A 16734-nucleotide genomic window follows, 5' to 3' on the forward strand; every position below is an offset into this window, starting at 1 on the left:
GCATGCGCCCATTCGTAGTTCTACAGCTAAGTGTGAACGTGCCCTCCACGAGCATGGTCATCGGTCCACCTCTGCGTCCCTGGCCAGGCCTGGCCCATCCTGTGCTTGGATCACAAAGCCCCTCCCTGCAGGCGGATGGTCGCTGTACAGAGGCTTGACCTCTGCTGGGGGTCTGTGAGGACTGACCTGCCCAGCTGGGTGTGGTACACAGATTTCGCCGTTGTAGGTGACTCTCCTGGGCTCGCCTCGCGGCCGGATACCAAGGGGAGCAGAACCGCGAAGCATCAGCACTTCACACCTGCTGCCAAGCAGCTCCGCCTCTGCCTGTTGTACGTGCCAGGGACGGACTTTGCCTAAGATACTGTTGGAAGAAGTTATACCCCTAAAAAATCAAGATTTGAAAACCGCTTCTTAGCCCACAAGGTTTCTCACGGTCGATCTCTGGGCCCTGATCGCACCCCCCCTCTGAGTACCAGCCCCTGTCCATCGCCTTTTCCCAAGTGCTTCCTGCGCTCTGCAGCCGTGACTTCACACTCGATGCCCCTCATCAGTGACTTACCTCATTCGCCTGTCAGTTGAGGCCCACGGCACCTTCTCCGAGAAGTCTGCCCTGTGCTGTGATTGTGTCGTCCCTGCCTCCACACTGCATAGAAAGCCCTGGCAGTGCAGGGTGCAGCTCTTCACCTCCCTTGCACAGTGCTGGGTGCACGGTAGGAACTCGGTGCATGGCTGAATGGAGAACAAACAAACCTTGGATTGGCAATGTTATCGATGCGCATCTGTCGCTGCTCAGTGTGCCTTTTCCCACCCAGTCTGACTGCGCGAGTCTCCGGGAAAGGTCTTGGAGACAAGTCTGGGGTAGTCTACACCGACAGGTGTTAAGGTGTGTGAGCAGATAACCTGCTTTCTTCTCTTCCCTCTGCCTCAGCTCACTCGACGGTTGCCGCCCATCAAGGAAGCCAAACCTCGGTTACAGAAGCTCTTCCGGGACTTCTGGCTCTACTCCGTCCTGATGGGGTTCGCTGTGGAAGGGTCAGGTAGGGGGCGATCCCTCTCCAGTGGAAACAGAGGCAGGCAGGTCTCCCTCATCGTGACCATGAGCAGCGAATGAGACCAAATGCAGCTGCAAACATACTTCCCAGATGGAGCTTAGGGTACTGAGAATACCACATGGGGGAGGGAAAAGCTGCCCAAGGTAGCTAAGTTTTACTTTTTTTTTTTGACAGGCAGAGTGGACAGTGAGAGAGAGAGACAGAGAGAAAGGTCTTCTTTTTGCCATTGGTTCACCCTCCAATGGCCGCCACGGTAGCGTGCTGCGGCCGGCGCACCGCGCTGATCCGATGGCAGGAGCCAGGTGCTTATCCTGGTCTCCCATGGGGTGCAGGGCCCAAGGACTTGGGCCATCCTCCACTGCCTTCCTGGGCCATAGCAGAGAGCTGGCCTGGAAGCGGGGCAACCGGACAGGATCGGTTCCCAAACCGGGACTAGAACCCGGTGTGCCGGCGCCGCAAGGCGGAGGATTAGCCTAGTGAGCCACGGCGCCGGCCCTAAGTTTTACATTTTTAAAAATGTATTTGAGGGGGCCAGCACTGCGGCATAGCAGGTAAAGCCGCCGCCTGCAGTGTCGGTATCTCATGTGGGTGGCAGTTTGAGTCCTGGCTGTTCCACTTCCCATCCAGCTCTCTGCTATGGCCTGGGAAAGCAGCAGAAGATGGCTCAAGTCCTTGGGCCCCTGCACCCATTTGGGAGACCCAGAAGAAGTTCCTGGCTCCTGGCTTCAGATTAGCACAGCTCCGGATGTTGTGGCCAACTGGGGAGTGATCCAGTGGATGGAAGACCTCTCTCTCTCTCTCTCTCTCTCTCTCTGTGTGTGTGTGTGTGTGTATGTGCGTGTAACTCTGAATTTCAAATAAATAAATCTTAAAAAAAAAAAGATCTGAGGGGCTGGTATTGGGACATGGCCAGTTAAATGGCTGCTTGCTATGCAGGCATCCCACATCAGAGCAACAGTTCAAGTCTGACTACTCCTCTTCCAATCCAGATGGCCCAGGTGGTTGGGCCCCTGATACCCAGGGAGGAAACCAGGACGGAGTTCCTGGCTTAGCTTGACCAAGACCTGGCTGTTGCAGCTATTTGAGGAGTGAGCCAGCAGATGGAAGACACCTGTCTCTCTCTCTTTCTCCCCTCTCTCTCCATTGCTCTTCTTTTTGAATAAGTAAATAAATCTTTAATTAAAAATAAGTAAATAGCTGCTAGTACTGTGGTGCAGTGGGTTATGCCACAACCCACAGTGCCGGCATCCCATATGGGCTCCAGTTCAAGTCCCAGCTGCTGCACTTCCAATCCAGCTCTCTGCTATGGCCTGAGAAGGCAGTGGAGGATGGCCCAAGTCCTTGGGCCCCTGCACCCACGAGGGAGACGTGAATGAGTCTCCTGGCTTCTGGCTTTGGCCTGGCCTGGCTCTGGTTGTTGGAACCATTTGGGGAGTAATCAGCAGATAGAAGAACTCTCTCTCTCTCTCTCTCTCTCTGTCTCCTTCTCTATCTGTGTCTCTAGAATAAATAAAAGCTTTTAAATAAATAAGTAAATAAAGAGACAGCAAGAGCTCTCTTCCTCTGGCTCACTCCCCAGTTGTCCACAATGGCGGCCAGGGACTAGGCTAGGACCAGAGCCGGGAGCCGGGAACTCAGTCCAGGCCTCCCAGGTCGGTGATGGGGACTCGATTACCTGAGCCTTCGTCTGCTGCGCCCCTGAGTCCACATTGGCCAGAAGCTGGAGCTGAGGATGAACCCAGGCACTCCAGCGTGGGACGGTGGATCTAACCGCTGGGCCAGATGCCTTCTCCCAGCCGCATTTCTGTGCCCTGTTTTGGGATAGTTGCCTCAACGGAGCCACACCTCTAGAAGTAGTCAGCATGTGCCCCACCGCAGTGCTGCCCAGCCATGGCAACTGTCTCCGTTTGCATTCGCTCTCTCACAGGACTCTGGCCAGAAGAGTGGTACGAGGGCGTCTGTGAGATAGCCACCAAGTCCCCCCTGCTCACCTTCCCCAGCAAGGAGCCGCTGCGGTCCGTGCTGCAGTACAACTCAGCCATGAAGAACGACACGGTCACCCCCGTACGGCTTCTCCTCTTGTCTGCGCGCGGGGCCGCCGTGGTGTGGAATGCTCTGGCGGCTCTGTCATCGTCCTGTCTCCCCGCAGGCTGAGCTGAGCGAGCTCCGCAGCACCATCATCAACCTGCTGGACCCCGCTCCTGAAGTGTCCGCCCTCATCAGCAAGCTGGACTTCGCTATGTCCACCTATCTCCTGTCTGTGTACCGGCTGGAGTACATGAGGTACGCCAGCCCGCACCTCCATGCCCATCCACACCGGAGCAGGTGTTCCTCTCTGACGTCCTTCTAGCCGTGGCACTTGTTTCTACTACCCTTCCACACAAGTGCAAAGCACCCTCCTTCCTGAGTGCCAAACAGCACGTTGACAACACATCCCGGTGTCTGAACTTCACCACCCCCTCTCTCACGGGAGCAGTCACAGCCACAAGCTCAGTCCCCGATCCCTGATTGGACAAGGGCCCTGCTGAGGAGCCAGCTCTCACTGAGCTGGTCCATAGTTGAGTACATCAGCAGGTGCGATGAGGGAGGCTGGCATCCTCAGCGTCCTGCAGGTGGCCTAACGCTGAGGGTGCCCCTGTGAGCGCGGCCATCCTAGCAAGTCTGATTGCCGCCACAGTAACGTCGGGAGCTGGCGTGGACTGAGTGCTCAGGCTGCACCAGCGTTGTGCTGAGTCACCGTATTGATGCACTCGTCCTCCAGCAGTCTGTGAGGTGGCGCTGTTACATACTCCTACAGACAAGGAGATGGAGATACTAGGCCGTAACTGCTCAAGGGTTAATCCCTGATGTGGGTTGAAGCCCAGGCAGGCAGTCTCCTGAGCACTGTGCCCTGCAGCCTGTCCTAAGTGAAGACTGGAGAAAGCAGCCCACAGCCCAGCTGCCTGGAGTTGGCCAGCATGGGTCCCGCAGACCCACTGTGGGAGGGCTGAGGCACCCTAGGACTGTGCCCAAATATGATAGCTTAACAGAGCGATGCTTTCCTGCCATCCTGTGACGGTCACATTACACCTAGCTTGTTTGTCACAGGAAGGCTGCAATAAACCACATGATAATTTCTTTTCCAAGTGATTTGAGAAAGAACAATGTAAGTTCTTAAAAGGAGATATTTTTGGAAAACGTTTTTTTAACCTTTCTTTGGTGCCATGAAACACTCTGGTAAGAAGTAGCTTACTTGAATGTAAAAAAGATAAAGGTGTTTTGGTTGAGTGGGAGTGCAGCCCCCCCCCCCCCCCCAGTCCCCTTTGCTCCTCTCAGCAGCCAGAGGGCAGAGCATAATTTGAAAACTAATTACTCATTCTCCCCAGAGCCCCACAGAACCTAGAGAATTTTGACTTTCTTTTCTATTTTCATTATAAAATTTTTTTCTAAATTCTCAGCTATAAAAGTCATTTGGGAACATTGCACAAAAACTTCCATTATTAGTACAAGGGAAAAGAAGTCATTGAGCTCACCACCATCCTCTGTAGCATATTAATGTAGCCCCTTATACTCTTTTTTTTTTTTTTTTTTTTGCTAAGAGTATGTTTTCAAAGAAAAACAAGCCAGAACAAAACAGAACAAAGCCATAGTTCTAGCCCTAGTGTGGATGGCTGAAGAGATGTCTCCAGACCCCCTCAAGCCCATGTGCTCCAAGGCAGGCCTGGCTGCAGCCTCTCCATGGCAGCCAGTGCCCCTGAGTGCTGGTCTCAGGTTCTTGGGACAGATTCCGAGGTAACTGGCAGACGAGGATGCTAAGAGGCCAGCCCACAGGCAGCTATGTGATCCCTGCCCCGGCCTGGGCTGCCTGCCAGCTCCCTGAGAGCCGTGTCCTAGTGTGGAGAGACAACTCCAAAGCCTCGGGCGAGAACCCGGCTCAGCTTCCCCAGCCCCTGGTCACTAGGAGAGCTTTAAAACCACCAAGTGGAAAACGTGGGAAGTCAAGCCGTGTAAACATGAGCACTCGAGGAGGCACGTGCTTCCTGCCACCTGGCCTACCCCAGTGAGGCGTAACTCTTTTTTTTTTTTTTTTTAAGATTTATTTATTTATTTGAAAGAGTTACACAGAAAGAGGAGAGGGAGAGAGAGAGAGAGTCTTACACCCGCTGGTTCATTCCCCAGTTGGCCACAATGGCTGGAGCTGTGCCGATCCAAAGCCAGGAGCCAGGAGCTTCTTCCAGGTCTCACACGCAGGTGCAGGAGCCCAAGGACTTGGGCCATCTTCTACTGCTAACCCAGGCCATAGAGAGAGCTGGATTGGAAGAGGAGCAGCCGGGACTTGAACCATCGCCCATATGGGATGCCGGTGCCTCAGGCCAGGGTGTTAACCTGCTGTGCCACAGCACCGGCCCTGAGGCTTAACTCTTGAAAAGCTGCATGGAGGTCAATGGTAGGGGAGCCGTGGTTGAACCAAAGTACACTCATTTCTTTCCTTTTCTCCCTCAGATTAAAGGTATTTTTTCCTGTAAAAGTAATAATGTCAGGGGCCAGCGTTGTGGTGCAGTGGGTTTAAGCTGTAGCTTGTGTCACCAGCATCCCATATCAGAGTGCTGGTTCAGGCCCCAGCTGCTCTACTTCTCTGATTCAGCTGCTTCCTTTAGCACCTAGGAAGTCGGCACATGATGGCCTCAGTGCCTGTGGCCCTGCCACACACATGGGAGCCCGGATGGAGTTTCTGGCTCCTGGCCCGGACTTGGCTTTTGCAGCCATTTGAGGATATAACCCTTAAGGTATATCCTTGTGGTAGGGTTGCTGGTTGAAAATAAGGGAATTTGGCCAGCGCCGCGGCTCACTAGACTAATCCTCCGTCTGCGGCGCCAGCACACCGGGTTCTAGTCCCAGTTGGGGCACCGGATTCTGTCCCGGCTGCTCCTCTTCCAGACGAATCAGCGTAGTGCACCGGCTGCAACACACCGGCCGTAGCGGCTACTTTGGGGGTGAACCAACGGTAAAGGAAGACCTTTCTCTCTGTCTGTCTCTCTCTCACTGTCCACTCTGCCTGTCAAAAGGGGGGGGGGGGGTTGTGCTCAATGGTGCATGTCACCCTTACCCTGCAGTGTTCACGTGGGAGTGTGCTCCTGTAAATTGATGGAGACCTGTGTTCCTGCAGCCCCAGCAGGAACTGGGCAGTATCGGATAGGTGACAGGGAGGGCCTGGGTTTTTCACAATTTAGTTTAAAACTGTTCTCCTTGTTAGGGTACTGCGTTCAACAGATCCTGACCGCTTCCAGGTAATGTTCTGCTACTTTGAGGATAAAGCTATTCAGAAAGACAAATCGGGTAAGCTTATTATTATGGTATTTGCATAATCAATTGCGCTTTCATGGGATGAAAAGGAATGCTGCTTCATGCTTTTTGTCTGCTTGGAGAAAATAGTTTAGGTAGTTATATACATTAGGCAGTTGTGTGCATTGAAAAGATCAGTATGAAGCATATGAGCTTAAAAATGACCTTTTTTCCAGCCCTGCCACTGCTGTGAGGGGCCCAAGCAGAAGCAGCCCACCACCCATGCTCGAGTGTGCACTAGCACCCAGACTTGGGCCCCAGTGCTGTCCTGCAGGGCCACTCACATTGTTGGACTTGGAGGACCTCGCTGTTGGCAGAGCACTCCCTGCTTTGTATATGTCAGGAGCAGGCTGGGAGGACCAGGGGGACCAATTTAAAGGAACCCTTGGTGGACAGATTAGCTTACTGTGAACATAAGTAAGACGTTCTTAATACTTTACTTATTTGAAAGAAATTTATCCTAGAAAGTATGAATTCATAATGGTACTCCAGAATAAGCAAAACTTAACAAAAAACAGAAGATGGTTGTAATTACAAAAAGAACGCAGGCATCCCCTGGTATCTTTGGAGGTCTGGTACCAGGACTCCGTTGATACCGAAAACCACCATGCGCATGTCCCTTATAAAATGGCAAAGTGTTTGCATATGATCTGCATATATCCTGCCATATTCTTTGATCATCTCCAGATTGCTTCTAATAACCTAATGTGGTACTATGTAAATAATTGTTATACCATATTATTAAAAGAATAATGACATGAAAGTCTGTGCATGTTCAGTATAGGCATAATTTTTTTCCCCAAATATTTTCGGCCTACAGTTGGTTGCATCCAGGGATGCAGAGTGGAGAGCTAACTATACACACATGATGTTTGTTTCTTCCATTAAGTCTTTGTGAAGTGGGGACATGTAGCTGTTTCTCTTTTTAATAAGCTGGGAAGAGAGAAGACACCAGGAAAGAGCCACACGGTCTAAATAAAGTTCCAGCACCAGCAACAGGGGACTGTTACCGTTGGCCTCAGTGACCAGGCAGAAAGGGTGTCCAGTGGGCATCCAGTTGCACAGAATAGCCAGTGAAAGATGCTCTGCGCACTGAAGCTTCCACGGAGAGCTGGCAGTGAGCTCAGCCCTCATCGTGAGCGTCTGCACACCCCAGGAGCCCTGCAGAGTAGGGAGAGAACCCACTCAGGGCCACCAGGCAGCAGGCCAGGCCCTGTGTCGTTGCGGGGAACACGTCAGGACGTGGAGCTCTGATGAAACGCAAGTCTTAGCTGCAGCTGCCTGCACAGAGGGCCTCGGCTGTCAGCGGTCCCCACCCAGAGGACAGAGAAGTGACAGGAACTCTGGGAAGGCACCAGACACTGGCCGGGGACACACAGTCGGCAGAGGGATGGAAATGTTCTGCACCTCGTCTGGGTGGTGCCTAAATGGGTGAATACAGTTGTTTCGTGTCCTCAGATTAAACCCAGGAGTTTGTGGATTGCCACATGTGCAAGTTGTACCTCAGTTTTTAAGCGTTTCAAAAGACTAACACTAGAGTTTTGGAAAAGTTTAGCCTAAGAAGAAGAGATAGTGAAATGGATAGATACAGCAAAGAAAAAAGTTAAATGAGTGATACAAACACTTTTTGACCAATTTTAGTTTAAGGAGACTAATATGTCTAATTCATAAGGTTTTAAACAAATTGAGATGTTGAAATATTAAACCTGGTTTAATTAAATGCTTACAGTAATTTGATTAGTTTTTGTGATCATGTTTAAATATGCAATGGAATTGGGTAGAATCCACAAATTTTTGATTAACAGTATAGACACAATTTTTGAGGAATAATGATTAATACATTCTTTTTTTAAAGAATTATTTTATTTATTTGAAAGTCAGAGTTACACACAGAGAGAAGGAGAGGCAGAGAGAGAGGTCTTCTATCGCTTTTTCATTCCCCAATTGGCCACAACAGCTGGAGCTGAGCCGATCCAAAGCCAGGAGCTTCTTCCAGGTCTCTCACGCAGGTGCAGGGGTCCAAGGACTTGGGCCATCTTCTACTGCTTTCCCAGGCCACAGCAGAGAGCTGGATCAGAAGAGGAGCACCTGGGACTCAAACCGATGCCCATATGGGATGCCGGCTCTGCAGGCGGCAGCTTATCCGCTACACCACAGCGCCGGCCCTGATTAATAAAGTCTTAACGTGAACAAATTTAGTATCAATTAAGTACAACTACTAGTGAGTAGTTGATGCCAGAAGTCCTTCTTTTTCATGCCTGAAGCTGTTGGCACATTGATGAATCTGTCAGTTTGTTCTTGTAGTGGTGGAGTTATCGCCAGGTACTTTGGATACTGTTTTTTCCCCTGGGTTGAAAAATCAATGCTTGAAGAAAATGTGTTTTAAAAAGCCACTCTAGGGACTCTTGAGATGCTGTTTCACATAAGACTTTGATCCAAAAAGCCCTTCACAGAGCCCTTCGCACTGCTGCACCCCAGCCAGGAAAGGAGGTGTTTGGATTTATTTCTGCAGCTGGGGACCAGTGGGCTTGGCCGGGAAGAAGGAGGTGAGGGCTTTAGAAGTTCCCTCTGCTGGAAGGATTGGAGTGAGCCAGAGTGGCCGTTTCTATGGAAGGAAGGGCAGAGAACACCCCAGAAGCAGCCTCCCGCTCCGAGGCTCTCACACACCCTCCTTGGGGTGGAGAGGAGGCGCTGTCCGTCCCCACCCCACCCCCATTTGCAGCTGGTTGTGCCAGACAGTTGGCTCACCCTGAGATGCTTTGGCTCCAGCAGGGAGAGTGAGAAGGAAAAGAAATAATAAAATGTGAAGCTGCCAATCCCTAAGGGACCTAAGGACCTGGCACATTCTGCCAGCCTCCAAGGGAACATCTGTGGGTGGAATGAGAGCCCTGCAGACGCTGGCGTCTCACCCGCCCTCCTGTTACTGTGTCTTCGGAGGAAGTGAAGCTGCGCTGGGAAAGGCGCACTCCACCGGCACTTCATGCTCCAGTTGTTTGTTTGTTTGTTTTTGTTCTGAGTGTGGCACTTGAGTTAAGCCAGCACACATGCAGCTCTGGGGTTTGTTCCCTTCCTCTTCTCTCCCAAGACGAGGGAGGTAGGAAGGAGACCTCTGTTACTCACGCGTTTTCAGGACTGACCCAGGAGGTGGCCTATGAAAGTGTAGCAGCCCCTGCCTCTTCTGCGCAGGAGTGAACTCTGCCTCCACATGTTGCTGGCTGCGTGGGGGTGTGAGGGCAGGAGCCGCTCACCTGCCAGCCGTCTAGTTAGTACACAGTGAGTCCAGAGCCAACCTTAGGTGCCACTGCGTGACAGTGATTGGCATCCAGCGCTGATTATTTTAAATTAGGGAACATACAGTTTTAGTTTCCTAAGAACTATATGGAAAAATTTTATAATATATATCCTTAAAATTTCACCCACCCCAGCCACCCTCTTAAGAAAGCAGCCTCTTGGGGCCGGCACTATGGTGTAGCCAGTAAAACCGCCACCTGCAGTACCAGCATCCCATATAGGTGCCGGTTCAAGTCCCGGCTGCTCCACTTCCCATCCAGCTCTCTGCTATGACCTGGGAATGCAATAGAAGACAGCCCAAGTCCTTGGACCCCTGTAACTGCATGGGAGACCCGGAAGAAGCTCCTGGCTCCTGACTTAGGATTGGTGCAGCTCCAGCCGTTGCAGCCAACTGGGGAGAGAACCAGCAGTTAGAAGACCTCTCTCTCTCTCTCTCTCTCTCTCTCTCTGCCTCTCCTTCTCTCTCTGTGTAACTCTGACTTTCAAATAAAATAAATAAATCTTAAAAAAAAAAAAAAAAAAAAGCCTGTGTCTACCCTTAGGCCTCTGTCTGGGGCACACTTTTCAGACTGCTGACTGCTGTGTTAGGACCCAGTCAGCCTTGTAACAAACAGCTGTGAATACCTTTTTATGTCTCAGGCTCTGAGCTGGGCCCAGGGATACAGTGCTGGTAGTCATGCCTAGTCTCTGCTGTTACAGAAGACAGCCCTGTTATTTAGCCATCCTAGTTAAAGACACTGCAAGTGGGGTAGGCCTTTGGCATAGCAGTTAAGTTGCTGCTCGGGGCACCCTTGTCCCCTGTCCAAGCGCCTGGTTTAAGTCCTGGCTCCTCTGTCTCCAATTCAGCTTCCTGCTAATGTGCACCATGGGAGGCAACAGAAGATGGCCCAAGTACCTGGGTCCGAGCAAGTACAAGGCTCCCAGCTTCAGCATGGTCCATCTCTGATTCTTGTGAACATTAAATAAATAAAATTTTTTAAAAAAAGGAAAGACACTGGGTAGAGCACAGCATTGTGGGGTATGAATTGGTGTATCTTAAGATGCTTGCTTCTGGGCTATCACTCTCAGGGTGTTCTGTTGCTTTTTGTGATTTTTGTTTTTGTTTTTTAAGAAACAGTGCTCCCATTCATTCCCCTAGTGCCTGTAATAGCCAGGACCAGACTAAAGCCAAGGGCCAGGAACTCAATCCAGGTTTCCCAAATGAGTGGCAGGGGCCCAACCACTTGAGCCATCACTGCTTCCTTTCAGGGTGCACGTTAGCAGGACACTGGCTTCAGGGGTGGAGCTGGAACTCGAACCCAAGCACTCCAGCATGGACTACGGGTGACCCAGCCACAGTGTCTTAACCTCTAGGCCAAAGGCTGTTGCTCATGCTTCTGTGACAGCGAACACGCCTGGTGCTCAGACCTTGGTTTCTAAATGCCAGTCTCCAGCATAGGAACTGGGGCTCTTTGGAGAAATGGCTTGTTTCAGGGAGGGCTGGAACAAGGGAAATATAAGATGAGCCTGGGGTCCTTTGTCGTGCCAGAAAGTAAGTATGTGCTAAGAAAGGAGAAGGGGCAGAAAAGGCGTGGGGAGTGTCAGAGGCCACAGGAGCCAACCCCAAAGCTGGAATGATGTGAGCAAACAAAATAATGATAGTATCGATCATAACCTGATGAATAACATACCCACGAGTCAAGCTTTGCCCAGTGGCAGTATCATAACCAATGAGATGCATCCAAGGCACAATTGCTGCTAATTGAAAACTCCCCAGTGCCCCAACACAATGACTTGAAATGTAGCTGGTGTTGAAAATTCTGCGGCAAAATTCCACAAGTCCATACAAATCCATATTAGATCATTGAACAAGAGTTAGAGAAGGAAGGACAAACCCAAGAATTCCTGTAAGTTTCTCCTTTCTATAGGATGAGGAAAATAGGGAAGCCTGGGGTGGCCAGCACCCTGCAGGAGAACCCGCTGATGGCTGCTGGTGAGCAGGACTTTAAAGAGGAACAACATCTCTGCACGCCCTCCAGTGTCTTACCCAAGTGCTGGGCAGTTGCTGTGGGACTTGTAACTCTCATCCACAAGTTCTCTTCAGGGACTAGCACTGAATCCCTTGGTGCTACGTGTGGGCTGGACCCAGTGACTGGCTTCTAAAGAGCTGAGAATAGAAAGGGAAAGTTATCCCTGAAAGCAGGCGACCAAGGTTGACCCAGCCATGAGAGGAGATGCTGATGGCATGTACCTTGATAGGATGTGACAAGAAGGGCCACAGTGCTGCTCTCCCCAGATCTGAGCACCAGACGATTGAATTGAGGAATTCTAAAAAGCCCTGTATTCAGAAGTGTCGAGGTGGCAAAAGACAAGGGCGAGCAAGGAACCAGCAGAGGCTGGGCATCCTGAATTGGCTCCTCGAACAGAGAGGAAAATGATTGGGAGAACTGGGAAAATGCAGGTGGAGCCTAAAGTTTTGGCAAACGCAGCCTTGGTTGCAGCCTATGTTAACATCTGGGGAAGCCAGAGAAGGGTCTGCAGGAACCTGGCCATCTTCGACAGCTCTGAACTGTAAAATCATTCAAAAGAAAACACTTGCAAATAGCCAAGCTCAGACCCTTTGTGTTGCTGCGCCTGATCCGTGGAAACCTTCTCGTTCCAGGAATGATGCAGTGTGTGATTGCCGTGGCAGACAAAGTATTCGATGCCTTCCTGAACATGATGGCGGACAAAGTAAGCTTCCCCGGAGTGTGAGCGTGTGTCCTCTGGGGCCCTCAAAGGGCGCCGGCGCACCTGTCTCTTCTGAATCTCCAGGCAAAGACCAAGGAGAATGAGGAGGAACTGGAGCGGCACGCGCAGTTCCTGCTGGTGAACTTCAACCACATTCACAAGAGGATCAGGAGGGTGGCGGACAAATACCTGTCTGGCCTGGTGGATAAGTGAGTTCATGTTCCTGCTCACGTGGAGCGCGCGCGCGTGTGTGTGTGTGTGTGTACACAGCTGTGATCCAGAATGCAGCAAAAATCTCCCTGACTCAGCAGTACAGACAACAGTGGAGTCAGAGTGAAAACGCTCAGGGCATTGCTCCCACAGAATGGTGGTGAGTTTGCCACAGAGCCGCCCACTCTTAGCTGTCATTGTTAGAGTGTGTCTCACTATTCAGGGGGCTGCAGTCCCTGTGTCTCTGAGTCCCACCCTGGTGCCACCCAGCCCACCATCTCCTAGCCAAGGGCACAGGCAGAGGTCTGGTGTCCTCAGGGCGTCCAGAAACAAAAGCCCATGCTCATCCCTTTCTGCTTCATGCCTTCCGTGCTGGGAGCCGGAGCAGACCCACCTAGGACAGCTCTGCAGGCCAGTCAGAGGTGGGCAGGGCCAGCGTCTGAGACGTGAAAGCCAGAGGCGACAGACAGGCACACCGAGCCTGCCACAGACGCCACATGCTGGGTCCAGGCAGCCAGGGGCCATGAGAGCCAGTCCAACACACACCTGGCATGGTTGGCGCTGGGCTCCCTGAGCAGTGGGCCATGATGAGTTACAGCCACATGGGATACCATTCCTGCAGCTATGGGGCTGCCAGAGCCTGTCATTTTCATCTTCTCTTGAAATGTTTTTTAAAATTTATTTTTGTTTGAGAGTCAGAGAGAGAGAGCTCCCATTCACGGAGGTACCAACCAAATGCCCACAGCAGCGGAGCCAGGCCAAAGCTGGGGGAGCGAGGAACTCAATCCCAGTCTCCCATGTGGATGGGCCATCACCTGCTGCTTCCCGCGGTGTGCATTAGCAGGAAGCTGGAATAGGAAATAGAACTGGGACTCCAACCCAGGCCCTCTGATAAGGGACCCCACCCTACCCTCTGTTTACCCTGGGGCTGTCAGGCAGCTACTGCTGTTTTCTGTTTGTGCCATGGAGGGAGAAGTCCTCTGGGGAGAGAAGGCTGTGGCCTGGTTGCTATATAACCAGGCCAGCTGGTGTTGTCAGAGCAGGCCGCTTAGACTGTGTCTGCCCCTGAGGAGTGGGACTGCCCGGGGCCTGGAGAGCATCTCTGAGCTGGCACTCACTACCCACCTCACTGCAGAGTCCTGGGGTAGGGGTGTCCTGCCTCGGGGCCTCCTGACCCCCACTTTCAGCAGCCAGCAGCAAGTGGTGCAAGGGAAGGCGGCAGAGGTGGGGCGCCCGCCAAGGCACAGGCGGGACGGGCCCTGAGAGCCGGCTCTCTGTGCAGGTTTCCCCACCTGCTGTGGAGCGGGACCGTCCTGAAGGCCATGCTAGATATCCTGCAGACGCTGTCGCTGTCGCTGAGCGCCGTGAGTGTCAGCCCCTGCACCTGCTGAGTTGGGAATGGGGCCCAAATCCCACCCTGGTGTTCGCAGTAAGCCCCCGCCAGCTGGGGAGCCTGCCCAGATGGACATGTGGTGGGAAGCGGTGGGGGCCTGTTGGGGACGCGGCGGCGGCCTGGGGAAGGCGGTTTGGGAGAGGGAGTCTCCCTGTGCTTGCAGGACATTCACAAGGACCAGCCTTACTATGACATCCCCGACGCCCCCTATCGGATCACCGTTCCCGACACATGTGAAGCCCGGGAGGTAGGTCCAGCGCGGTCCCGCAGCAAGGGCCGTTCTCACCACCATTCCCTAAGTGTGTGAGGGCAGGTGCCCGAGGTGTGGCAGACCCTCTGTCCCCAGCAGTTTGCAGTGTGGGTGGTCCCGGCCCACAGAGAAGCCATGAGCTGTGCTGAGATCCCCCGTACAGGCTTACGTGTCCTCCAGGCCCATGCTCACCTCCGGGCCTCGCTGACTCCTGGCTGTAGTCTCGCTTTCACTGCCAGAGCTTTTCAGCTACAATGCAGTTCATGTCCTGTCAAATCTACCTTTCATACCACCTTGCTTCCTCCAAGCGGTTGACCTTGTTATTATGGTATTGGAGTCACATGGCTTTGGCTTCACGCTGTGCTGTGGGGAAGGGCAGAGGAAGTACAGCCGTTCCTCTTATCTGCACTTGTGCTTTGCTGTGGTATCATTTATCCTTGTGTACTACAGCCCAAAAATAGGAGTAGAAAATTCCTGAAATAATTCCTGTTCGGAGTAGTGTGATGAAATGTCACACTCTTCCTCCCATAGCACACATCAGCCCTTAGTCCACAATAACCATGCTGTGTGTACCACCTGCTGGTGGCAGTTGAGAGATTAAGAGACCACATTATGTAACTGTCACTCAAGTGTTTTGTTGTAGTTGTCCTGTGTTATTGTTATTTCTTATTTTTAATCTCTTATTGTGCCTAATTTATAGATTAAACACTAGCACAGGTATGTACGTACAGGAAAAAATACAGCACAAAGCTACTTCGGAAAGTACGTGGGAAATGCAATTAAAAATATGAGTTAATTTGGGGCTTGCGCCATGGCATAGCAGGTAAAGCTGTAGCCTACAGTGCCAGCATCCCATATGGGTGCTGATTCAAGTCCCCACTGCTCCATTTCTAATACAGCTCTCTGCTATGGCCTGAAAAAAGCAGTGGAAAATGGCCCAAGTCTTTGGGCCCCTGTACCCACGTGGGAGACCTGGAAGAAGCTCACAGATTTTGGCTTCAGATCAGCCCAGCTCTGGCCATCGTGGCCATTTGGGGAGTGAACCAGTAGATGGAAGACAACTTTCACTCTCCCTCCCTTCCTCCCCGCCACGCCCCTCTCTCTCTCTCTCTGCCTCAGCCTCTCTGTAACTCTGCTTTCAAATAAATAAATCTTTAAAAAGTATGAGTTAATTTTGGTGCAAATGAAAGTTTGAAATCCGTGCACATTTTCCATATATTAAAAAAAGTTTTTTGGCACCAAAATAAACTCACGCCTTTTTTTAAAAAAGGATTTATCTATTATTTATTTTATTTTTATTTATCTTTTTGAAAGGCAAATTGACAGAGATATTCATCCACTGGATCACCCCCAAAATAGCCACATCAGCCAGGACTGGGCCAGACCAAAGTCAGAAGCCAGGGACTGCCATCTGGGTCCCAAGTGCTTGAGCCATCGTCTGTGCCTTCCCAAGGGCGTTAGCAGGAAGCTAGATCAGAAGCAGAACTGCTGATGAGGATGTGGCTGTCTAACCCACCATGCCACAATACCTGCCCCTAAACTTAGACTTTTTATTCCATCTTCCATGTACTTTTTTTTTGGGGGGGGGGGATGTGTGTGTATGTATAGTACTTCCATGGATTCAGGCTGTCCCCTGGGGAACTTGGAACATGTCTCCTGCAGACAAAGGGGGTTGAGAGTATCTCAACTTGAGGAGGTGTGCCAGGCGTCTAACTTGGGATTGACTCAGCTCAACTTGGGTCTCCTTCACCCTGGGGCAGGGTCACATCCCAACTCCAGCCTCCCAGACAGACCAGGTTGTCTGTGGGGAGTTTCCCCACACAGTGAAGTGACGCCTGTTTCCTGCACCTGTCACCTGCCTTCTCCTGCAGTCACTGTCCCAGGACAGTGTGGTGTATTGATCATGTAGATTCTGCCACACAGCTCTGCAGGAATCCCAGACCACAGTGGCTGTGGGCTTCCTGTCCCCATGAGCCTTGGGCTCAGACATGGTCGTGTCAGTCTGCTGGGGCTGCTGTGGCAACGTGCCATCGACTGGTGGCTTAACTAATGGAAATCATCCTCTCATGTGTCTACGTGCTGCAGGTCCACAGTGTTACAAGTCCTTGGCTTATAGGTAGCTGCGTTCGCCGTGAGTTCCCACGCGGCCTTCCCCTGTGCTCACATCCCTCTGTGCCCGTGTCCAGATTTCCTCCTCTTGTAAGAACGTCAGCCAGATTGGGTTAGGGTCCACCCGAAGGGCCTGTTTACTCAGTCACCTCTTTACCTGCCCTGTCCCCCCAATGCAGACCCACCCTCAGGCTCCTAGGGTAGGCACTTGAGGAGACATAGTTCAGCCCGTCAGTCGCCACAGCAGCCCGAGGAGCTCATTTCAGACTTCTGAAAAGCCACCTCTCCCCTTCCAGAGCATTGTGAAGGACTTCGCTGCGCGCTGTGGAATGATCCTGCAGGAGGCCATGAAGTGGGCGCCCACAGTCACCAAGTCCCACCTGCAGGTACCTGCTTGG

General features: G+C 51.9%; 1 protein-coding gene across 1 annotated transcript in view; it reads left to right on the forward strand.

Moving 5' to 3' along the window:
* The window catches only part of PI4KA (phosphatidylinositol 4-kinase alpha), a 139022-nt gene that overhangs the window by 88964 nt on the left and 33324 nt on the right, over nucleotides 1-16734 (forward strand). Inside the window, exons 20-28 of the mRNA XM_062182106.1 lie at nucleotides 929-1037; nucleotides 2980-3116; nucleotides 3202-3335; nucleotides 6286-6368; nucleotides 12307-12377; nucleotides 12459-12583; nucleotides 13867-13948; nucleotides 14141-14224; nucleotides 16633-16722. Coding sequence (XP_062038090.1) covers nucleotides 929-1037; nucleotides 2980-3116; nucleotides 3202-3335; nucleotides 6286-6368; nucleotides 12307-12377; nucleotides 12459-12583; nucleotides 13867-13948; nucleotides 14141-14224; nucleotides 16633-16722 — 915 coding nt within the window. The remainder of the gene's footprint in view (nucleotides 1-928; nucleotides 1038-2979; nucleotides 3117-3201; nucleotides 3336-6285; nucleotides 6369-12306; nucleotides 12378-12458; nucleotides 12584-13866; nucleotides 13949-14140; nucleotides 14225-16632; nucleotides 16723-16734) is intronic.

This window comes from Lepus europaeus, chromosome 23 (assembly GCF_033115175.1).
Source record: "Lepus europaeus isolate LE1 chromosome 23, mLepTim1.pri, whole genome shotgun sequence".
Taxonomy (NCBI): Eukaryota; Metazoa; Chordata; class Mammalia; order Lagomorpha; family Leporidae; genus Lepus; species Lepus europaeus.